Raw genomic sequence first — 26,097 nt, forward strand, 5'->3', positions numbered from 1 at the left:
AGTGGGTGCTAAGTCACGTCTGACTCTCTTGTGACCCCATGGACTGCAGCCCACAGGCTCCTCTGTCATTGGAATTTTACAAGCAAAAATTCTGGAGTGGGTGGCCATTTCCTACTCCAGGGGATCTTCCTGACCCAGGGATTGAACCCATTTCTCTTGCATCTCCTGCATTGATTGGCAGGCAGATTCTTTATCTCTAGTGCCACCATCAGTAGTCAGTCAGTCATTTCAGTTGCTCAGTCGTGTCCAACTCTTTGTGACTCCATGGACTGCAGCATGTCCAGCTTCCCTGTCCATCACCAACTCCCAGAGCTTACTCAAATTCATATCCATTGAGTTGGTGATGCCATCCAACCATCTCATCCTCTGTCGTCTCCTTCTCCTCCCACCTTCAATCTTTCCCAGCATCAGAGTCTTTTCAATTGAGTCAGCTCTTCACATCAGGTGGCCAAATTATTGGCGTTTCAGCTTCAACATCAGTCCCTCCAATGAAAATTCAGGACTGATTTCCGCTAGGATTGACTGGTTGGATCTTGCTGTCCAAGGGACTCTCAAGAGTCTTCTCCAACACCACAGTTCAAAAGTATCAATTCTTTGGCCTCGGCTTTCTTCTACCATCAGTAGAGGACTGGTTAAATAATATATTAAATATGTTACTACTGTGAAATGCTACGCAGACGTAGAGCATAAAAGAATGTGGTTGACCTACTGATGTGATAAAGCATATCACTGAGTGAACAAAAGAAGTCACCCAACAACACAGAGAGCATTAACCCAGTTATTTGAAAAGAGAAAAAGACCTAAAACAATCCTATATGTAAACATGTCTGGAAGTAACATCTGCAAAAGGGATAACAGGGATTATCTATGATGACAGCTTGAGGTTGGTCGGGGGCAATTATGTCCAAGGGGGACCCAATTTTACACATAATTTAAAATTTTAATAAGCTTATATTCATGCATTTGTGAATTACTTTTACACAGTCAAATGTAAAAACATTTCCAGTGATGGGAGAAACTTGAGCTTCTTATTTTCCAAGGAGTAAGCGGTCAATAGGAAGGAAGGAGTCAAAAATATTAATACAAGAGAGGAGTTATGATGGAGAAAGTTCCCTCAGGGAGTTTAGAGAGAGCACCGTCTAGAGTTTAGCCAGAAGGGATGAGCTTTGGATGGGAGGAGGACCAGTCCTCTAGGATCAAAGAGAAGGAAGGGACGAGGTTAGTGGAGATATGTTTGTATATGTGGGGGTGAAGGTTGGGAGGGGAGAGAGGAGCTGAAGAATTTCCCGAATGATGACCTGTACGTTCATTTCGAAGTAACAGCATGTTCCCCACCACCCTCGGGTCCTGTCATCCTCACTGTGGCTGTCAGTGAATGTGGCTACACTGGCTTCTCCACCTGTCCACCCCAAGCATGTTGACAGTTATTAATATCTCAATGGGCTCTTTCCTCTCGTCACCTTTGTAAAGAATAGCTTGTCACCGCCCTGGCATACGCACCCACAAGTCCTGCAACCCTACGCTGAGAAAAAGGTCATGATAATGGGCCACATCAATGAAGTAGTCAGTTCCTCTTGTTTGAAAGAAACCTGGGGAATGGCTTTCAAATGGCTCAGTTCCTGGGCATCCCATTTTATACTCAAGAGTATTTCTGTTTCCTGTGCATCCAGAGGTCCCCGTACCAGCTTTCTCCCCAGGGAAGTCTATAAAACCTCCCCCCTCCCACCGGCATTCTCTGGAATTTCATTTTTTGCAGTCTCACAAAGCCTTCTGCTGTTCCTCTTTAACACTCAGCTAACTGTGAGGCTGGAGAGAAGCGATTCTGAACTGCCCTCTCCATTAGATTTTTAAGAGTCTTTTAACCACCTGGCCTTACCTATTATATAAACTATATTTAGCTACTCGTTACAAGTTACAATTCCTTTGTGATCCTTGGGTTCCAGAAAGGGAGTTGAAATGAGTTTTTAGATATCAGGTATCAAAGGAAACTGAGGAAAATATCTGAGTTCTTTTCTCTTAAACTTCTGCCTTGCCTAGAGGCTGTCCCTGAAGTCCCTGCGACTTTCTCCTTTTGACAGCTGCCTTCAGGAGGAAAACCTTAAAAAGACTGGACATTCTTTTCTGTTTCCTATGCTGCTATTAAATGCTGTTACTAACATACAGATGTTACTAACATGCTGATGTTCAGTTCAGTTCAGTTCAGTTCAGTCGCTCAGTCGTGTCTGACTCTTTGCGACCCCATGAATCGCAGCACGCCAGGCCTCCCTGTCCATCACCAACTCCTGGAGTTCACTCAGACTCACGTCCATCAAGTCAGTGATGCCATCCAGCCATATCATCCTCTGTCGTCCTCTTCTCCTCCTGCCCCCAATCCATCCCAGCATCAGAGTCTTTTCCAATGAGTCAACTCTTCGCATGAGGTGGCCAAAGTACTGGAGTTTCAGCTTTAGCATCATTCCTTCCAAAGAAATCCCAGGGCTGATCTCCTTCAGAATGGACTGGTTGGATCTCCTTGCAGTCCAAGGGACTCTCAAGAGTCTTCTCCAACACCACAGTTCAAAAGCATCAATTCTTCGGCCCTCAGCCGTCTTCACAGTCCAACTCTCACATCCATACGTGACCACAGGAAAAACCATAGCCTTGACACATGCTAATGTCTTTTGCTTCTCTCTCAATGGGTGACATCGATTTTATGTTATTATTTTTCTGTTCTGGCTTTAGCCATCCTACTTAGTGGTGTTATGAAACAGCGCTTTGCAGGATTTTACTGTATAATTAGTGAAAATCAAGGGACTCAAGATGAAAGAATTACAGACCTGCATGGCATTCACACTGATAAGATTCTCCCTACCTGCAGTGTGAGCCACAATGGTGTGGTTTTAAGATGAGCAGACAAGGAAAGTATTAGAATGGGTAATTTAATGGTAAAAACTTAACCTGTCATCTTTTTATTATGATTAGCCATCACCTTAAAAAAAAGAAGTCAGTAAACATAAGTTCTGATAATTTGGTTATTTTTTTTTTCCTGTGAACGTGTGGGCAAGGCAACTTTGAGATGGATATTTAACTGGATAAGATTCTAATGAACACACTAGATAATTAAGTTTTTTTAAAAAAAGATGGTCAGATTCATTTTATAACTTAATTAGGTAGTAGGAAGGATATTATGTTTGGAATTAGATAGACTTTAATTTTGGTCTTATCACTTATGAAGTGTGACCTTGATCTAGTTAACTTCTCTAAAGCTCTGTTTTTTCATCATAAAGTGGCGATAATAGAAGTCTCAGGAGAAATTCTCTGGAGAATGAAAGAGGAGGGATATGTTTGAGAGGAAAATACCGAGTTAGGTTTTTATTAAACTACGTTTGAAGTGCTACAGAAAATTTTAGATATGTAAATTTTTATTGATTGCTTTAAGACTAGAAATTTTTTAGTTATTTAAGACCATGTTGCTAATAGCACTTGATAAGATCGTATCTCAACTATACTATCCATAAACTAAGAGCAGGATACATTTCTCACAAAATTTGGTGAACACCATTGCCTCCTGTTCTCTTCATGTCTCTTCCCACGGTGGCTCCTAGAAGGCCCCTCATAGGATGTCCTCTCAACCAACATTGGCCTGCCCACCTCTGCTCTCAAGCCCATCTAATGACCACCTGTCACCCCTTGGCCACCACCCACCTGCGTCAACCCCTCAGTGACTCTCCATGGCCTGCAGGATGAGCTTGACGTTCCTCAGCTGAACAGTCAGCTCAGTAATGGTCTGGCCCATTCTTTTTGCCTCGTTTTCTGCTCCTTTCCCCTCATTCCTTTCTGAGCGATTGCAATCAGGTCACATCCTTCTGCTTCAGACCCTCAACTCGTATATCTCATTGGATTCTTGTTTATGCATGATATAACCAAAACTACGTTGGAGAGTGCTTGGCAACCTCATGAGATGCATTTTTATTTACCTTTCTTTTCCCAAGGGCAAATTCCTCCCTTGATTATGGTCAATCAAAATCAAAGTGTGTTTGAATTTTCCCAGGAATGTAAAAAATGTCTTCCATTTCACCCCAAATTGAAATCGAGTTAGAAGATCTTACTTAGCAAATAATCCTGAGACTAAACGTTTGGCGAAGGCTTGTAACTCCAGTATAAACTGGAGCTCCATGTGGTCCAGTTTGTGGACAGTGTCATTTTGAGGATACACAAAAGTCAGGTTGTTTTCAGGCTCTCAAGCAAATGCAAGGGTTAGGAGAGTGCATTTTGAATGGCTGCAAACATCTTTGGGTTCGATCCTGTGGCTCAGTGGTGAGGAATCTGCCTGCAATGCAGGAGATGTGGATTCCATCCCTGGGTTGGGAAGATCCCTTGGAGAAGGAAATGGCAACCCACTCCAGTATTCCTGCCTAGGAAATCCAATGGACAGAGGAACCTGGTGGGTTACAATCTGAGGGGTCACAATTGAGTCAGATGTGACTTAGTGACTAAAACAACAACCAAACATCTTTAACATCCTTGGTCCATTGCTGCTTCTCTCAGCATCCTCACGCCTGTAGTAGCTGCGTGCTGTCCTCCCCCACCATCCTTGGTTCCCATTTTCCCACCCTCCACACTCTTTCAGAACTCTTCAGATAACTCATCCCCACAGCAGCCTACATTCCTAGATTTCTATTTCTACATACTCAGACAGCTGGAGAGTCCAAAGGCTTCATTCAGTCCTCAGAGGATAAGAATGGAGTCTCTGCTGCTGCTGCTGCTGCTAAGTTGCTTCAGTCGTGTCCAACTCTGTGCGACCCCATAGACAGCAGCCCACCAGGCTCCCCCGTCCCTGGGATTCTCCAGGCAAGAACACTGGAGTGGGTTGCCATTTCCTTCTCCAATGCATGAAAGTGAAAAGTGAAAGTGAAGTCGCTCAGTCGTGTCCGACTCTTAGCGACCCCGTGGACTGCAGCCTACCAGGCTCCTCTGTCCATGGGATTTTTCAGGCAAGAGTACTGGAGTGGGGTGCCATTGCCTTCTCCCATGGAGTCCCTAGGAAAATACAGTTATCTCACTTTGCCTTTCTAATGACAAATTCTTATACAGGACTTTTTATAAATCCTCTATCTCTCTATAAGCATTTATAAATAAGCCATTTGGAGTATTTTGTTATAGATTTATGTGTAAATTAGAAGATTATACAGATATAATATATGCACATGCTCGTATATTTAAAGATATTTACCTTGCTAATTATTTTGCACTGAAAGGTTTTTTTTCCCACCTATAAATTCACACAGCACATGATGCCAGGCTTTTAATGTAATATAATGGATGCTTTGAAAATGTGGTTGATCAATTCACTGACAGAGAGCTCAGTGTTACAGTTTTAAGGAAAATTGTTTTCTATTTTCTTTTGTACCTTTTCAAAATATGCACAAAGAAGCCAGTTCAGACTTTATGCAAAATTCTGCTTGAATAAATTTCTATAGACAATGGATTTTTCCACATTACTGTATAAAACTTTTGTTGTTTCATTTTATTTGCTTCTTTAGATGGTCATCTGAAAACAATTATGTATTTAATGAATCCAAGCGTTTGTTCTCAAGGGTAGCAGAAAAAGTATCTGTCAGAAATGTTACAGTAAATGCATTTTCCATAATGTCAATAAGATAAAAATTTAGCCTTCACCTTTTAATACAATTTACTGGACTTCAAACTAAAACACAGTTCAGAACTGGATTGTGTTCAGAAGGGGTCATTTTCTTCTATTGAAGTTTCATGCATATATCTTATGTTTCCAGGTTTAAGTTGCCCACTCCAGTTCTCTTGCCTGGAAAATCCCATGGACGGAGGAGCCTGGTAGGCTACAGTCCATGGGGTTGCAAAGAGTCGGACGTGACTGAGCAACTTCACTTTCACTATTGTTAATGCTGAGACAAAATGGTTTCTTCAGAAACTTGGGGAAAAATAAACAGCCTCATTTAGAGAGCACTTTGGCCTGGACTTGGTCTGTGAACTTATGGACATAAAGCTGTTCTGTGTGGATAAGATCTTGAGGGTCCTTTCTAGGGAGACTGTTTGGATTATGTACCTCGTGGTGTGTTTGCCTCTTGCAAAATTTGGTTGGAAGTCACTGGGACAAGACTGTGAACAAATCCATGAGAATCATACAGCTGGAGAGAACTTCACATGGTCCTCTGTCTCAGCCCTGTATCCAAAGAGAAGAAGTTGCAGATCAGTCAAGAAAGACGGTTGCTGATACTGTTTTTGTGATACATCCAAGAGCAGGAGTCCCAATTGTGCCAAAGGCACTGTTTGAAAAGAAGGCACCCAACACCCCTGTCCTCATGTTGTGTTCTAAAACTTGTGCAACGTGAGCCGTGGTGGGAGATATCCAGTCTGTTTCTTGGGTGATTGGTGGCTTGAGGGGGTTTGCCTATGACATTTCAAAATCTGGAAGATTTTTCCATGCTCATATCATTCTTATATTTAGTTCAGTTTAGTTTATTTTAAAAAAAAATCATAGTGTTAATCTTTTAACATTTATCTGAGTTACTTTATACCAGAGGTTGCAAAATTAAAAATTCCACAGAGGGCAGGCAGCTAATCTGAAATAAGCCAATGAGGGCAGTAGGGAGAGATGATGTCAGGGCCAAAACTGGGAAGCACAGGTCCCCGGGGGCTACAAATATTCAGATAAAAAAGAAGAAGAAAAGATAATGCTGGACAAACAAAAGATTGTTTTGACTGAATCTGGCCTGTGAGTGTTTTTATTTGTGACTCTAGTCAAATAACCAGTCCCTCAGTCGTGTCCAGCTCTTTGTGACCCCATGGACTGTAGCCTGTCAGGCTCCTCTTTCCATGGGATTCTCCAGGCAAGAATACTGGAGTGGGTAGCTTTTCTCCTCTTCCCAAATCAGGGATTGAACCTGGGTATCTCACACTGCAGACAGATTCTTTACCACTTGAGCTATCCAGGAAGCCCTAGTATGCCCACAGACACAGAGAGCTTTAAACGATGACCCCGAGTATATCAGTTACAACTTAATCTACCTTTACGGTTTAATTCTTCTGTCAAAAACACATTTTGGATGTGTAGGTTAATTGTTTTGCATCCAGATAGCCTTGCCTTGAATATTCCTTTCCAAAAAACAACTAAAGGTTTGATTTAGGTCAACTAAGGTTAGCCATGGAACGCTCTTTAGTTCTCCGTCAGGATTTATGGTTAGATCAGTACATCATGCAAGTGAATCTCTCAAGACCTTAGGAGGATATCTTGCCAGATGTGCTTTTGGAAGGATGATGTCCAAACCAGGGCAACTAAACCCACGTGCCTTTAACCAGTGCTTGCGTGTTACACACCTCCAGGAGGCATGGTCCACTGTGGTCTGCGTGAATGACAGCACTGTGCCCCTCTGGGGGCGTGGTGGTGTTCACAGGGACCCACTGTGGTTGGCACTCTGTTATTGTATAGGGATGTAACCCTGCCTTCAGGTGTAGGCTGGTATCAGACATTGGAGAAGCAACTCAGTCTAAGACAGTAGAGAGTTTTGGGGACTGTGGCAAACTGCAAAGAACATGTCCCACATAAAGGCATTAACATTTTGTTGTTGTTGTTTCGTTGCTAAGTTGTGTCCAACTGCGACTCCATGGACTATTGCCCGCCAGGCTCCTCTGGACTTCCCAGGCAAGAATACTGGAATGGGTTGCCATTTCCTTCTCCAGGGGATCTTCCTGACTCAGGAATCCAACCTGGGTCTCCTGCATGACTGGCAGATTCTTTACCATTGAGCCACCAGGGAAGCCCCATTTACATTTAGATAAGTTTATAAACATTCCTGTAGACAAGATTCACTACCAGCCTGAGACTGCTGGTCTAAACCGAGGTACAATAGATGCTTTGCAGATCACGCTAGAAACTGTTTTAGTTAGGACCCTCTTGGTTACGTATAATAGAATCTGCACTCAAAGTAGAGGATTTCTTGACTCATATAACTGAGTTAGTTCAGAGAATTGAAAGGAGTGCTGCAAAAATCAGGGGCATCGCTACTTGAACTAGGTCCCTGACAAGACCAAGGTTCCTTCCCCACCCTTCTGACCCATGATCCTTGTGCAGAAGGGCAGGCGACATGGCTTCTGACAGCCATGGTTCACAGACTCCAGCAAAAGGAAGCTCTTTTCCTCTCAAAATTCATATTAGAGGGACTCCTGTTTTGTTCTGCTTGTGGTATGTTATCAGCCTCTTAGAAGAGTAGCTGTTACAGACATGACAGATGTTGAGGGGACCACGGTGGATTGAGGGGAGGTGACTGGCCAGGCCTGAGTCCTGTGCCCTGACACTTGCTTATTCCTCATGAGCTTGAAGAATGGGATGGAGTGGGTGGGGGGTTATTACCAGAAGATGAGGGCCTAAGGAAGCTTGCTGGGCAGAACCATTTAGCTCTCCAAGTCTACCGCCTTCTCAAGTTTCCCTGAAGGCTAGGTCCCCATCACTATATGCTTTTCTCCCTCCTTCCCCTTTGTAGCAAAGGGGATGCCCCATGATCAAAATTTGCTGGAAATTTTACAGGTTAGAGGTTCATTTGTCTCAACAGATGGGATGATTATTTTTTATGTATGGCAAAGCTGAGTCATGTTAATTGTGAACTGCTACTCTTTTGGGTTCAAATTCCTCTTAAAAATTCAAGTTGCAGAATTACGCACTCAGAAATGTTCTGAAAGTGAAAATCAGTTGAGAGTCACTTACAGTATTCTCTATAAATACAACGGACTGCCCCAAATACTGCTTGAGGCTACTTCTGAGGGACTTTATTCTCAAAAAAGGGCGACAGTGGACAGAAATGAAAATGTTCTGAGAATGAAAATAAATCAAAACTAGTGAATTTCAGCCACTCGGGTTCTTAGAACTGGGTGAAAGACAAGATGAGCTAATAGGGTTACCATGTATTTGTAGTTTAGTTGCTCAGTCGTGTCCGACTCTTTGAGACCCCGTGGACTGTAGCCTGCCAGGCTCCTCTGTCTATGGGATTTCCCAGGCAAGAATACGGGAGTGGGTTGCCATTTCCTCCTCCAGGGGAATCTTCCCAACCCAGGAATTGAACCTGGGTCTCTTGCATAGCAGGCAGATTCTTTACCGTCTGGGCCACCAAGGAAGTATTTACATAGAGGCTTTAATTTTGATAATTCTGGTTCAGATTTATCTTGACTAATAGTCTTAGTAGTCTAATTAAACACATAGTATAATTTCTATTTGCTTAAAAATTCTGCTCTTACTACTAATTGGTTTATTTATGTTTTCTGGTGAACTAATTTGATTTCTTCTGATGACATTTAAAAAAATGATAAATATGTATTTTCCTGGCATTATTAATTTTTTCCCAGGCTCAACTGCATGAATCTTTTAAGGTACCCTCTTACTTGCCCCTCTCTGCTCAAAAATGAAGGCACCCCCACCCAGATATGATTCTATCCTGCTCCTCAATCAGACAGCTGTTGAAACATAGTTCAGATATCTATTTTTCAGAAATACCTTAGAAAGGGTTCTTCCATTGAACAAAAAGTAGCTAGAAAACCTCTAATGACGCCAGTCATGAAACCCATAATCTCACTGCTTTGCTGTTGCTTTCAACTCTGCTTATCTCTTCAGATTTAAGGGACTATAATATCATTTGTTTGGTTCAGTGGACTAAATTAGCAGCACAGTAGTAATTTGTTGATAGTTACTTTGATTTAGATGTTGTGTAAGGAGATTTTTAAAGCCTTCTCAGCTAGTTAAACAAAAAGAAGTCTCACTTCAGATACGTCAAGACAGCTTTCTTCCACTTGGGGTTAAATAAATAAAGAGTACTAAAAATGAAAAACTAAACCTAAAATGGTTTGTATTTTTTTCTAGGATGTAAATGTGATGTGTGTGGAATAACACCGCAGTTTATAATCTGCAAGAGGGGAGAAGCTTTATTTTTGTTTTATTCATGCAAATATTGAAAGATAAGAAATGAGAAAATAGCTTTGCAATTTAAATTTCTAGGGAAAATGTGTTTTTCAAAAGGAGGGAGAGAATTTCTACAATGCAACTTTCATCTGATCATCAAACTTTGGTTTATAAGGCATTGATTTGCTTGCATAAATCAGAAATGTCTCTAGCTCGGGTAAATTAGGCAATAACCTGCATTATTTGTTTTAGGAAATATTTCTTACCAAAAATGTATATCCCACCATTCATTGCTGAAATTCATCATTTCCTTTTCGTTACTTTTATTAATTACTATTTTCTCTTTCTGTCTTTTAAATAATTACTACTGATGGGACTGTAAATTGGTGCAGCCCTTATGGAAAACAGTGTGGAAGTTCCTTAAAAAAACTAAAAATAGAGTTCCTATGTGATCCAGCAGTCTCACTCCTGGGCATATATCTGGAAAAAACTCTTAATTTCTAAAGATACATGTATTCCAGTGTTCTTTACAGCACTATTTAATAGCCAAGACACAGAAGCAAACAAATTTTTATCAAGAGATGAATGAATAAAGAAGATGGAATAAAGATTCCACATACATACAGTGGAATACTACTCAGCCATAAAAAAACATATGGATTATCCATACTAAATGAAATAAGTCAGACAGAGAAAGACAAATCATATGATATCACTTGTATGGAGAATCTAAAAATATGACAAAATGGACTTATTTACAAAATAGAAACAGATTCACAGACATAGAAAACAAATTTATGGTCATCAAGAGGAAAGAGAGGGAGGGATGAATTAGGAGTTTGGGATTAGCAGATATAAATTACTACATATAAAACAGATAAACAACACAGTCCTACTGTACAGCAATGAGCTATATATATCTTATAATAATCCATGTGTGAGCTCAGTCGCTTCAGGCGTATCTGACTGTGGCCCCGTGGACTGTAGGCACCAGGCTCCTCTGCCCATGGAATTTTCCCAGCAGAAATACTGAAGTGAATTGCACTTTCCTGCTCCAGGGGAATCTTCCCGATCCAGAGATCCAACCTGAGTCTTTTGTGTCTCTCACATTCAGTTCAGTCTCTCAGTCTTTGACTCCGTGGACTGCAGCACAGCAGGCTTCCCTGTCCATCACCAACTCCCAGAGCTTGATGTCCATCAGGTCAGTGATGCTATCCAACCATCTCATCCTCTGTCATCCCCTTCTCCTCCTGCCTTCAGTCTTTCCCAGCATCAGGGTCTTTTCAAATGAGTCAGTTCTTTGCATCAGGTGGCCAGAGTATTGGAGTTTCAGCTTCAGCATCAGTCCTTGCAATGAATATTCAGGACTGAATTCCTTTAGGATGGACTGGTTTGATCTCCTTGCAGTCCAAGGGACTCTCAAAGTCTTCTCCAGCACCACAGTTCAAAAGCATCAATTCTTCAGTGCTCAGCTTTCATTATGGTCCAACTCTCACATCCATACATTACTACTGGAAGAACCATAACTTTGACTAGACAGACTATTGTCAGCAAAGTAATGTCTCTACTTTTTAATAGGCTGTCTATGTTTGTCATAGCTTTTCTTCCAAGGAACAAGCATCTTTTAATTTCATGGCTGCTGTCACCATCCACAGTGATTTTGGAGCCCAAGAAAATAAAAGTGTATTACTGTTTCCATTGTATCCCCATCTATTTGCCATGAAGTGATGGGACCAGATGCCATGATCTTTGTTTTTTGAATGTTGAGTTTTAAGCCAGCTTTTTCACTCTCCTCTTTCAGGAGAGTTCTTTAGTTCTGCGTAAAGGTGGTGTCATCTGCATATCTGAGGTTATTTGTATTTCTCCTGGCAATCTTGATTCCAGCTTGTGCTTCATCCAGTCTGGCATTTCACATGATGTACTCTGCATATAAGTTAAATAAGCTAGGTGACAATATACAGCCTTGACATACTCCTTTCCTAATTTAGAAGCATTCCATTGTTTCATGTCTGGTTCTAACTGTTGCTTCTTGACCTGCATACAGTTTTCTCAGGAGGCAGGTAAGGTTGTCTGGTATTTTGATCTCTTTAAGAATTTTCCACAGTTTGTTGTGATCCACACAGTCAAAGGCTTTAGTGTAGTCAGTGAAGCAGATGTTCTTGTGAAATTCTCTTGCTTTTTCTGTGATCCAGTGGATGTTGGCAAATTGATCTCTGGTTCCTCTGCTTTTTCTAAATCCAGCTTGAACATCTGGAAGTTCTTGGTTCACATACTGTTGAAGTCTAGCTTGGAGAATTTTGAGCATTACTTTGCTAATGTGTGAGATGAGTGCAATTGTGCAGTAGTTTGAACATTCTTTGGCATTGCCTTTCTTTGGGACTGGAATGAAAACTGACCTTTTCCAGTCCTGTGGCCACTGCTAAGTTTTCTAAATTTGCTGGCATATTGAGTGCAGCACTTTCACAGCATCATCTTTTAGGATTTGAAATAGCTCAGCTGGAATTCCATCACCTCTACTAGCTTTGTTCAAAGTGATGCTTTCTAAGGCCCACTTGACTTCGCACTCCAGGATGTCTGGCTCTAGGTGAGTGATCACACCGTCATGGTTACCCAGGTCATTAAGATTTCTTTTGTATACTTCTGTCTATTCTTGCCACCTCTTCTTAATATCTTCTGCTTCTATTAGGCCCATACCATTTCTGTCCTTTATTGTGCCTATGTTTGATGAAATGCTCCCTTGGTATCTCTAATTTTCTTGAAGCAATCCCTAATCTTTCCCATTCTGTTGTTTTGCTCTATTTCTTTGTATTGATCACTGAGGAAGGCTTTCTTTCTCCTTGCTATTCTTTGGAACTCTGCATTCAGATGGATTCAGATATCCTTCCTTTTCTCCTTTGCTTTTCGCTTCTCTTCTTTTCTCAGCCACATGTAAGGCCTCCTCAGACAACCATTTTGCCTTTTTGCGTTTCTTCTTGGGGATGGTTTTGATCACCACCCATTTTACAATGTTATGAACCTCCATCTATAGTTCTTCAGGCACTGTCTATCAGATCTAATCCCTTGAATCTATTTGTCACTTCCACTGTATAATCATAAGGGATTGGATTTAGGTCATACCTGAATGGTCTAGTGGCTTTCCCTACTTTCTTCAATGTAAGTCTGAATTTTGCAATAAGGAGTTCACGATCTGAGCCCCAGTCAGCTCCTGGTCTTGTTTTTGCTGACTGTGTAGAGCTTCTCCTTCTTTGGCTGCAAAGAATATAATGGTTTCAGTATTGACTATCTGGTGATGTCCATGTGTCTCTTGATTTAGCAGGCAGATTCTTTACCATTCGTGCCACCTGGGAAGACCCCATTATAATGGAAAAGAATAACTAAATCACTTTTTCTTTATACCTAAAACTAGCATGACATTGTAAATCAACTATACTTTAGTTAAAAATGAAGAGTAAGAGACACTAAAAAAAGGAAGACAAAAAAAATCAATGTGCAAACAGAGAATTCTGTAGCTTTGAACCTTATTCTTCAAAAATGGAGAAATTAGGACCTTCCCAGATAAACATAAACTGAGAGAATTTGTCATTTGTGAACTAGCCAGTGCTTTTAAATTTAAGCAAAAAATGAATTAAAGATACCTAGATTGGAAATGAAGAAGTAAAAGTATCTCTTTTTGCAGATGACATGATTATGTATATAGACAGAAATCCACTATAAAATGATTATGAATAACAAGAGAATTAGCAAGTTTGCAGGAATGTAAGATACATATATATATATAAATTACTTGTAATTCTATGCAGTAGCAATGACCAATCTGAAAGCAAAATTAAAATGTAAATTTTAGTAGATGTTTGTTAACTTCGGCAAAGAAAGATATCTAAACTAATCTTTTGCCATTCTGAATATGTCCTTCCATTGCCTCTGTCGTCCATTTGTTCCTATTGAAAAAAATCCATTGTTAATCTTTGTGAAGATTCCTTGTAGGTAATCAGTCACTTTTCTTTTTCTACTTTTAAAGCCTAGATTTGGATATCTTTGAGTTTTTTCTACTTGGAGTATACTGAGATTCTTCGAAATGTAGATTCATGTTTTCCATCAAATTTGGGAAGTTTAGAGCCATTATTTCTTTAAATATTTGTCCCTTCTCCATCTAGGATTTCCATTATGTATATGTTGATATCTTAATTTTCTATTTATTTTTCTTCTTAATTTCTGTTCCTCAGACTGGATAGTTTTAATTGACCTATCCTGAAGTTTACTGATTGTTTTTTTTCTTTTGGAGTCAAATATTCTGTTCTGGTGAATTAAAAAAAAAAATGGTCATCTTAACTTTCAACTCCAGAATTTCTACTTGGTTCTTTAAAAAAAATTTTTTTTTTGTTAATATTCTTTTTTATGTAAGATATTCTCATACTTTCTCTAAGCGTGCTTCACTTTTTTTTTTTTTGAACATATGTGTAATAAATAAATTATACGTCTAGATAATGAGTCATTGTCTGGGCTTCCTCCAGGACTGTTTCTATTAAACCTTTTATTTCTTGTGTATGGGAAATACTTTCCTGTTTCTTTGTGTATTTCAAGTTTATTTATGTATTTCTGGCTATGTTGGGTCTTCATTGCTGTGCAGCCTTTACTTCAGTTGCGACGGCCGGGGGCTATTATCTAGTGGTGATGTGCTGGCTTCTCATTGCAGTGGCTTCTCTTGTTGCAGGGCACACAGGGCACACAGGGTTCAGTAGTTGTGGCATATGTGCTCAGGAGTTGCAGCTCCTGGACTCTAGAGCAGAGGCCCAGTAGTTATGGTGCATGGGCTCAGTTGCTCTGTGGCATGTGAAATCTTCTCAAATCAAGGAATGAACCTGTGTCCTCTGCATTGGCAGGTGGATTCTTCACCAGTGAGCCACCAGGGAAGCCCTCAAAATTTTGGGGGTTGGAAAACTGGATGTTATATGTAATGTAATATAACAGCTCTGAGAACCAGATTTCCACCCTCCCTAGAGTTTGTTATTGTTATTGCTGCCACTGGTTTGCTTAGTGAATTTTCTAGACTGACTCTGTAAAGTCTGTATTCTTTGTTGCTTGCAGCCTCTGAAATCACTGCTCACTTGCTTAATCATCAATTAATAACTGGACAGAGCTGTCCTTAAATGCCTTAAATCAGTCCATCTCCAAACCTTTGATGAAGGAGTCTGTGTAGTGTTGGGGCACCCTCTCAATGCTCCAGAAGTTTATAACTGCCTTAGCCTTTACTTCATGCTTGTGCAGAGCCACACGATCAGCCAGAAGTGAGATATAATCACCTTCTTGGGTCTTTCCTGGGCACGCACATAGCCCGGCACAAGTATGCGGCCTTCTGGAGACTCAGGAATATATCATCACTTTTCAAAGCTCTCATAAACATATCATTCCACAAATTTTTATTGTAAGCCTTTTTCACCCTCTTGTTTGCTTCACTAACATTGCAACCTAGGGCAACTGTAATATTAAACACTTAACACTGATTTTTTTTTTTTCAGTAAACACCGTGGGGAGAGGACTGTTTGCACTGAGTGAGCTCTGAGTCAGGTCAAACAATGACAATGCTGTGAGTGGGGCTTTTCCAGGACATTTCCAGACAGGTCAGAGAAATGCAATTCTTTGGGCTCCAAACCTGTACTGCGCCCAGCTGTTGCTAGTCTCCTGTTGCTAGTTTGCACCGTCACACTTGCTCTGGCTGCAAGGCTGTTGTCTTTTCAAGGCTACCATGGAGTTGGGGAGAAGGGAGTGGGAATGGTTAGGTTAAAACACCATAAAGCTCACTGTTCTTACTGATATTCAGTCCTTTTTCTTGAGTAAGCACTCCTTGGACTGTTGTGAACCTTTGGGTATCTTCTAGGGTTCTAAAAAAGTTGACTTTTACTATATCTGCCACTGTTCTTATTGTTCTTGTGGAGACATAATTTTGAAAGGTCCTTACCGCACTATATTTATTTTTAAATAGTATTTTTCTCTTAGGCCGGATGAGATTAGAAACATATGAAACTTCCCAGTGTCCAATGAAGAGGGGGGAAGATTGAGTTTGGATGAGGAGACTCAACTGAAAGGAACTGGAGACAGAATTTGCCCATTTATATTTCTTTATTTAGTTTTTATTGTAGCAGTGTAATATAGAAATAGCCATAGAACGTATATAGGTGGCGCCTACATTTAAAAAATTTTATATAGCATTCTTTGAAGCTTTGCCATTTGGTTTTCTGTTCTACTGCAGTTGCGGGGAAGGGGGAGTAAGCACATAGAAGATGGTATAATATTAAGACAACTGATAGAAAGAGAATGTTTAAGTTTAAAAATGTAGACATAACAATCATCAGGTGCCAGTATAGCACACTACAGTGCTCACTTTTCATAGGTTGTGAAAAGCTTTTCATAGCTAAATCAGAATGAAAATGCAAATTTATTCTGTGTCCATTACTTTTCAATATTAGAAATATCTGATATTTTAGAAGGTTTTCTATCAAAACTCAATAAAATGTTTAATGTTTGATACTTAAAGTCATAGACGTCATTTACCTAGTGCATTTGTGGCCAAGAAATATATTTCCAAATGACATTGTTAATGGGTTATTGCTATATAATTGGTGACAGATTCTGTTGAGTAGAAATATTCTGTAATAATTCAGCTCCAATGGCCCAAGGCTCTAGACTGGCCTTACCACCAGGCTGGCTCCTGTGAACCCAGCCTCCAGACCAGCTCCTGTGAAACCAGGCTCCCAGTCCACCCTACTCTTGGCTAAACTCTAGGACCCAGATGTCAGACCCACCTCAGTGATTCCCAATGCCGGGTCAGCCCCTGTGGACCCACCATTCAAGTTCACCCATGCAGGCATGACATCATCAAAGGAAATTAATAAAGCTCCAAAGACTAGCCCTAAAGAAATAGAGATCTGTGTGCTTTCTGACAAAGTATTTGATAACCACAAGAAAACAAATGTAGACAACTAAATGAAATTAGGAAAACAATACATAAGCAAAATGAAAAATTCAACAAAGAAATTGAAGCCATTAAAAAACAAGCAAACTAAAGTCCTAGGGTCAAGGAATACAATAACTTAATTGAAGATTCATTGGAAAGCTTCATAGTTGACTCATCCAAGCAGAAACAAGAATTGATTAGAAAAAAAAGAGTCATTTGAAATCATCCAGTTAGAGAAGCAAAAAGAAAAGAGAATGAAAAGAGTGAAGAAAACCTACATGAAGCATGAGATAACATAAAAGAAACAAGCTACTCATTGTTAAATTCTCAGAAGAGAGGGATAAAGGGACTGAAAGCTTATTTAAAGAAATAATAAGAATTGTCAAATCTGGGGAGAGACTTGGATATCCCTGTTCATGAAACTAATATGTCACCCTAAAATTTCAGATCAAGACACATTAAAATAAAACTGTCTAAAATCAAAAACCAAGAGAAAATTTTAAAAACACCAAAAAACAAAAAAAACAACAACAAAAAACTGCCCACAATAAGGGAAACCCCATATGGCTATCAGCAGATTTCTTAGCATAAACTTTTGGGGGGGGTGGGGAAACTGCCAACCAAGAATACTTTACTGGCAAAGTTGTCTTTCAGAAATGAGGGAGAAATAAAAGTTGATAGAATTCATCACTAGACTTGCCTTACAAGATATGCTGAAAGGGGCTCTTGAAGCTGAATTGAAAAGACAGTAATTAGTAACATGAAAACATATGAAAATATAAACATAATGCTCCAGGTAAGTATATAGTCAAATTCAAAACACTTTAATACTGTAATATGGTGATGTGTTACCAGGCTTCCTTGGTAGCTCAGTGGTAAAGAATCTGCCTATCAATGCAGGAGATGCAAGTTTGATCCCTGGGTCAGGAAGATCCCCTGGAGAAGGAAATGGCAACTCACTCCAGTATTCTTGCCTGGAAAATTCCATGGACAGAGGAGCCTGGTGGGCTAGAGTCCATGGGGTCACAAAAGAGTCAGACATGACTTAGCAATTAAACAACAACATGGTGATGTGCTAATTGCTTAACTCTAGTACAGAGTTTAAAGGACAAAAGTATTAAAAACTAACTATAGCTACAATATTTTGTTAATAAATATACAGTATAAAAAGGGGCAAACTGTGATATCAAAAACATAAAATATCGGACAAGGAGTAAATGGGTAGAATTTTTATATGTGATCAAAGTTAAGCTATCAGCTTAAAATAATCTGTTATATTGTTAAGATATTTTATGTAAGTCTCATTGTAACCACAAAGCAAAAACCTGCAGGAGATACACAAAAGATAAAGAGGAAAGAATCAAAGCATCAATTTCCAAGGAAAGACAGAAGAGGAAGAAAGGGACAAAGGAACTACAAAATAGCTAGAAAGCAAGTTTTTTTTTTTTCCTTAAACTAAATTGACAAACTTTTAGCTAGCTACCTAAGAGTAAAGGTAGAATTCCCTAGTAAATAAAATCAGAGATGAAAATGGGAACCTAACAGCTAACACCAAAGAAATGCAGACGATCATAAGAGACTCCTATGGGCATTTATATCCCAGCAAGCTGGATAACCTCAAAAAAGTTTTTAGAAATATACAATGAAGTGAGACTGAGTCATGGAGAAATGGAAACTTTGAATAGATCAATAACAATAAGGAAATTGAATTAGTAATCAAAAGTCTTTCAACAAAGAAAATCCTGAGTCCAGATTGTTTCACTAGTAAATTCTACCAAATACTTAAAAATTAATGCCAACCCTTCTCAAACTCTTCTAAAAACAGTTGGAGAGGAAGGAACATGTCTACATTCATTTTACAAGGTCAGCATTACACTGATACCAAAGCCAGATTAAGGACACCACAAGGAAACTATAGACTAATATCCCTGATGAATATAGATGCGAAAAATCCCAACAACATACTAGCAAACTGAATTCAACAGCACATTAAAAGGATCACACACCATGTTCAAGTAGGATTATCCCTGGAATGCAAGGATGATTTAACATGTGCAAATCAATAAGTGTGATACACCACATTCACAGAAGATAAAAATCGTACGATCATCTCAATAGGTGCAGGAAAAGCATTTGACAAAATTCAGCATTCTTGAGTGCTGATAAAGCACTCAACCAAATTGAGTATAAAAAGAATGTACCTCAACATAATAAATGCCATATATAACGAAATCATAGTTAGCATCATACTCAATGGTGAAAGCTTTAAATCTTTCTCACTAAAACCAGGAATATGACAAAGGTACCCACTTTTACCACTTCCATTCAGCATAATACTGGAAGTCCTCTTTAGAGCAATTAGGCAAGGAAAAGGAATAAAAGGCATCCAAATTTGAGAGAAAGAAGTAAAAATTCCTGTTTGTAGATCATATGATCTTACATAGAGAAAAATCCTAAAAAGTCCACCAAAAAACTGTTGGAACTAAGCAACAAATTCACTAAAGTTGCAGGATACAAAATCACTATACAGGTATCAGTTGTGTTTCTATATGCTAACAACAAAATATCTGGAATAAATGTAAAAGATGCAATTTCATTTACAATAGTATCAAAACCAATAAAATACTTAGGAATAAATTTAACCAAGAAAGTGAAAGATCTGTACGCTGAAAATTACAAGACATCAAAGAGAAAATTAAACAAGACACAAATAAATGGAAAAATATACCATGTTTATGGATCAGAAGAATTAATGTTATTAAAATGAACAAGCCGCCTACAGCCACCTATAGATCTAATGCAATCCCTATTAAAATTTCAATGACATTTTTCACAAAAGCAGGTAAAAACACCTAAATTTCTTAAGGACTACAGAAGAATTTGAATAGCCAAGGCAGTCCTGAGAAAGAAGAACAAAGCTGGAGTCATATTTCCTGATTTCAAGAGAAGAGAAGGGGACTTTTGTACACTGTCAGTGAAATGTAAGCTGTTTTGCAGCCACCATTAAAAACAGTATGGAGTTTCCTTAAAAAATTAAAGATGGAACTACCATATGATACAGCAGCCCTACTTCTGGGGATACAGACATCTGTCAGTATCTGTGGAGGATTAATTCCAGGACCCCTTGCGTTCACCAAAATCCATGAATGCTCAAGTCCCATACTTGATTCTCTGTATCCATGGGTTTCGAATCTGTGGATTCAATGAACGTTGGGTGGAAACTTGAATCTACAGTTGGTTGAATCTGAAGGTGCAAAACCCACAAATGCAGAAGGCTTTTTGTATTTACTGAAAAAAGTCCACGTCAAAGTTCTAACCCAGGTTGTTCAAAGGTCAACTCTATATCCAAAGTAAATGAAATCACTGTCTCAAAGAGATGTCTGCACTCCCAGGGCAATTGGCAAGGCATGGAAAAACTTGTGTCCATCTACGGATGAATAGATAAAGACGTGGTATATATTTGCAATGGGATATTATTCAGTTATAAAAAAGAAGAAAATTCTTTTGTGACAACATAGATAGACCTTGAGAGCATTATGCTAAGTAAAATAAGTTAAAGACAAACACTGTATGTTCTCACTTATATGTGGAATCTATAAGAACAAACTCATAGAAATAGAGAGTAGAATGGTGGTTACCTGGGGCTGTGGAGTAGAGAAAATGGGGAGATGTTGGCCAAAGGATATAAGCTTCTAAATATAGGATGAGTAAGTTCTGGGCATCTAATATACAGCACAGTGACAATAATTAGCAGTACTGTATTATGTATTTATAAGTTGTAAAGAGAGAAAATCTTAAATGTTATCACCACAAAAAAGATAATTATTTGAGGTGATGAATGTGTTGATGGATTTATTAAATCAACTTATTGTGGTAATTATTTCACAATATATATTGAATCAATTCATCACATTGTACACCTTAATTTTATATAATGCCAACTTTATCTCAGTGAAGCGGGGACAAAAGAGAAATTATGTTAAAAACTAAGGAGATTTGTGTAGAGTTTGTAATAATATATTTCAATATTGGTTCATTAATTGTGAAAAATGTACAATATTAGTCTAAGATCTGAACAGTAGAGGAAACCAGGCGTGGGGTATATGTGAACTCCCTATACTATCTTTGCAACTTTTCTGTAAATATAAAAGGGTCAATTACATTTGGCCCTTGAAAAATGAGGGGTTTAGGGCACCAACCCTCCCTGCAGTTGAAAATCCAAGTATAGCTTTACAGTTAGCCCCCTGTATTCCTGGTTTTACATCGATGGATTAAATCAACTGAGGATCAATTAGTATTGTAGTATGTATTTAGTGAAAAAAATCTGATTATATGTGGACCCGCATAGCTCAAACCCTTGTTGTCCAAGGGTTAATTATATTCTAAAATAAAAATTTTATTCAAACAACAGAAGAAAATATTTAAGATGACTGGATCCCATTTGAGTTACTAGTGCTTTCTTAGAGAAAAGGATTGATGTGCTAAGACTCCTAAATAAAAAATAATTCCTAGCTAGCTAGTCACATCCACAAATATTTCTATAGATATTTCTATCGATGTCTTTTCAGTAGTGTTGAATCAAATTACTATTAAAATAGCCATATAATACAAATGATCCTGGGGGATGGCATGGCAACCCACTCCAGTATTCCTGCCTGGAAAATCCCATGGACAGGGGAGCCTGGAGGGCTACAGTTCAAAGTGTCGCAGAGTCGGACACGATGAAGCGACTTAGCATGGTGCATGCCTAATACAAATACAATTAGCCATTTTGATATTAAAAGTGTGTCGTTCCTTTACGCAGCGTCCTGGCGGGTTACAATGGTACCATCTTTGCATATGGACAAACAGGCAGCGGTAAGACGTTCACCATCACGGGCGGGGCGGAGCGCTACAGCGACAGAGGCATCATCCCAAGGACACTGTCATACATTTTTGAGCAATTACAAAAGGTATGAAGCTTCCAGTTCATTTTATGCTCCATACATTCCGCAGAAATTTACTGTGGGTGGAAAATTCACTGTGACATTTTATTGTATTGTATACAAATGAGGAAATACTGCGTAGTAACTCTGGCCATAATTTACATTTAAGGAAAGTTTGGGGTTTTGCTGAAAAGGTAGAAATCCAGAAGGTGCCTCATTTTAAGTGATTCTGCTTCAGCAAAGACTCAAAGGGAGTTCCTTCTGATACACCCATGGAGGTTAAAAGAACAGATAACACATTTTTCCAACTAATATCTTCTATTTCTCATTAAGAAATTGAAAAATATCTTTTATTTTAGCTACTAAAGCAGTGAAAAGGATACTGTGGCTTTACCTCCTTCACACTTTTATTGGAAGCCCAGAGGAATTTACCACAGTAAACATCCTATTGCAATTAATATTGTTATGAAGAGGAGTTTCCTTTCTATAGTATATGCATCATTTATTGTATAGTTCCAAATGCCTGTTTCTTTTTTCTTTTTTTGAAGTAGCAAAGGGTAGCTTTATTACTTTTGCTAGGCAAAGGGGGACACAGCGGGTTGCTGCCTCAAAAAACTATGTCCCCCAAGTATCTGTTTCTTTATCAAGATTTAACACAACTTACAGTGTAGGTCTCTCTATCCCCATTTTAAAACTGAGAAAACTGACAATGAGGCTGGCTTTATTTTGCTGGCTGTTTTTAAACAAATCCTACACAATGAGTCACTTCAATTCTCTAGGTTTCAGTTCTCCTCTGAAAATAGGGACTGCATTGTACTAGACAATCTCTGGCATCTCTGCTAGTTCCTGCACTTCTTTGGTTGTATCACTTCTGTGTAACGAATGGCCTAACTGGGTCAGTGTAACAGTGTTTCCAAAATTTCTCCACTGTATACTGCTTACATTTTGAGTTGCAAAGATGAGAATTGCTGAGATATGCAGAATTCTAATTTCCACCCATAAAGTAGCAATTACCCATTAGTTCAGCTCATCTCTCCCTAGCACAAACATGCCAGCTCTGCATGCCAGAAAATTTGGGAAGGAAAGGATTGAGTATAATATATATGTTGAATCCAAATTCTTCCTTTTCATTTACTCCTTTATTTCTGACATTAGCTGTTTTGTTTCGTTCCCAGATCTCACAAACTGGGAATATAATTTCTAGGAGTTTTTGTGGCTTAATGTAGGAGTGTGCTGTCTTGGGGAAATCACTGAAGGTGGTACAGGCCAACCTGGTTCTCAGTGTACCGCTTAACAGGGTGTGGACTCGGGCAGTTGCTTGATGTCTCAGGCTTGTGGAGTGGCTTTGAGAATTGAATATACTGTATTTAAAGATACTGTCCAATTCCTGGCACATAGGCAATGCTCAAAACACGATAGCTATCACTACAGCCATTAATGTCTTCTGGCCAATTGACTTCTGACCAATTTCAAAGAACCCTTTGAAACTTAGAACGAATGGAGCTAATCCCCTAATTAAGTTTAACAAAATAAATTCTTTCCTAATATAAAATATATTTGTCTTTAAATTTCATCTGTGGTTACCAAAATACAGTTTTTAAAGTCTAAATATCTCCCAAGTACCTACTTGGGTTCATTGTTTTATATCTGTTTGTCATTGACATTACTCTAAACCTCATTTCATTCTGAATGATTCTAAATAACCTCCTGGACTTGGAGGGACCCCCATCCAGGACAACTCCTTATAAACGAACAGATTAACAGGATGGGGCACAATGCGTTTGTTATAAACCGACTGAACTGTGGCAGAACGAGCCAGAGGCAGCTTTGAAATTCTTCATAAAGTTTTTCTTTACTTCTTAGCTGAGAAATGCCGACAGGTACTCAGCTGCCCCAGTTGACTGCTTTAGAAGTCACATGGTGCTCTCCAGACTCCTTAAAGGAAACATTTGACTTATGCAAAGTATTTATCTCAAGACAAACTAAGAACTAGTGCATACCAGGTGCTAAAATGCCTGTGAATGGGTGATAGCACATTTGCAAAGATTTTCAAAGATGAAAATTGATTCCATTTATTTTAGAAATCACCACTCATTATTTTTGAGTATTGTGAGGCTCATACTTGTTTGGGGGCAGGAGAAAAGGCTGTCTGCAGGGAACATGTGTGTTACATTACAGTCTGGCACTCCTAAACAGTAAAAAAAAAAAGGAGTAATAAGGAAAGGTAGCTGCCACATAGCTCAGTGAATTTTAAGTGTGTATTCCAAGAAAAGCCCAGAAAACGCAGGAGCTGGAGGAGCCAAAGGAATTATCCCTATCATCTCAGGGCAATGGACTTGCCATTTTCCTGACTTTTTTTTTTATTTCTTCTGGTTTCTGAAAGAAGAGTTTCTTCCCTGTGGATGAACATACAGTTTGTTCTTTTTGCCTTTCTTTTCCTTTCTTTCTGTATTCACATACTGAATTCTCTGTTTGGAGGCTTTCAGAAATAATAATAGCAGCAGCAGCAATGATTTATTGGTGCCTATTAACATTTATTGGTGCCTAGCATTGTTGTTAGGATTTAAAATACAGAGACTTATTTCTCCATTACAATAGTTCTGCAATTAAAGGTTATTATCCCTGATTTCGTGATTAAACATGAGGCTAAGGGCGCAGGATCACTCAGTTATAAAGGCAGAGCCACCGCTCTAACCCAGCTTTGTCTGGTGCTGAGATGAATTCATATTTGTACACTAAAATCTCAAGCCATAATCGATGAGACATGTCAGATATGTTCAGATAAGTTTTAGACATGTGTTGTTTCAGACAGGATCTCAGGATGTTGCTGAGTGATTCCCCTTGGATTGTAACTTGCTCTTAGAATCTTTCAGGGATGGACAGCACGTACGTTGATCATGGAGCACTTTTTTCCACAAGTATTTTAAGCTGTATTTTAGGAAACATTGGCTTAGACTAAAGGCCACTCAGACTGTCTAGCATTGAAGTGTGTATTTGTAGGCTCTTGTTTCCTGCACGAATGTAAGCTATAGCCCCCTAAATTATGTTGATATGATGCCTTTACTAAACGAGGACACTAATATAATTGATAGATCATTTGTCAGTGTTAGCGGCCAGCATCACCTACATCAAGATTTCCAGCATTTGGTTGGGAGAAGTTGTTTAGTAGAGATTCAGTCCATGCTGTCACTTTTGCAGAACACCAGACATGGAATTTCAGCTGTAGTTTGAGTATCCCACTATAGTCATGTGCTAGCTGAGAACTGCCTTAATTTTTCATGTATTATTTCATTTTTATGAAGTGGTAGTATCTTTATGTGGATAGTTTGGGCCATTTTAGGGCCAGAGAATCATATTAATTTTAACCTGAAGAACACACAGTCCTTATCCAACTTCCTCACTTCAGCAGGTGTGGAACAGAGGCCTGACCTGGTAGCAGCTCAGAGTTGCCAGGACCAGGATTCCAGATTTGGATTTGCAGGCCGTGATTCTTTTCCCATCTTCTCCTTCTTTGAATAATACCTGTCAAATGGGTTTTCTTGAATATAGAAAAGAATCCTACCTATAAATATCCACTCTGACAATCTGCCGATCTTCTTGCCAGAAGACACAAATATACTCTCCTCTTATGAGTAGCAGGACTCTTAGTATTTGCAGAAATGGAAGCATTTCTGTCTTGGGAGAAACAAGAAGAGGTGCTCTTATTGATACTTTGTATTGAAAAACAGAGCTTGAATTTTTCTTGAGACCTGAAAAAAAAAAAAATCCCCTGTTTTATTCCATCTAAGAGGGAGTGAGTTCTTTCTGTCTGTTGACAGAACTGAGACAAGGACCAGTCACCTTGACTTTTATCTTAATTACTTTGATGCCTGTATCATTGCATCTCAGCAATGACGCACAGAAAAGGCCTTTCTCTAATCAATAGCTGAATATCTCTAATTTGCCTCTTGGGCAAGGAAAATTAACCCAACAGGTAGGGTATAAGTGGAGTAGGAAACGGCAACCCACTCCAGTATTCTTGCCTGGGACATCCCATGAACAGAGGATCCTGATGGGCTACAGTCCATGGGGTCACAAAGAGTCATACACAACTGAGCAATTGAGCATGCAAGGTATAAGTAGTGAGCTGTTAATGTCCATCTTACTGTTACTGTTAATGTCCATCTTATTGTTATCCCCTGGAATTCACTTTCCACATCTATTTACTGTCTGTTATCTGTCATTGGAAATTTGAATATTAGAAAAGTTAAAAAGAAATTATGATTGAAGATGGAAATTCTTTGGCTACTGAAGTTTTTAAACTGAAATAACAATTCTGT

At 39.1% G+C, this 26,097-nt stretch overlaps 1 protein-coding gene across 1 annotated transcript in view; it reads left to right on the top strand.

The window, feature by feature from the left end:
* LOC105005310 (kinesin-like protein KIF6) overlaps positions 1 to 21,805 on the top strand; it is a gene marked incomplete at its 3' end in the record, with an annotated part of 93,640 nt that extends 71,835 nt beyond the window's left edge. Inside the window, exon 4 of the mRNA XM_010863258.1 lies at positions 21,658 to 21,805. Coding sequence (XP_010861560.1) covers positions 21,658 to 21,805 — 148 coding nt within the window. The remainder of the gene's footprint in view (positions 1 to 21,657) is intronic.
* Positions 21,806 to 26,097: the final 4,292 nt, after the last annotated feature.

The sequence above is a fragment of the Bison bison genome, unplaced genomic scaffold (genome assembly GCF_000754665.1).
Source record: "Bison bison bison isolate TAMUID 2011002044 unplaced genomic scaffold, Bison_UMD1.0 scf7180017864487, whole genome shotgun sequence".
NCBI lineage: Eukaryota > Metazoa > Chordata > Mammalia > Artiodactyla > Bovidae > Bison > Bison bison.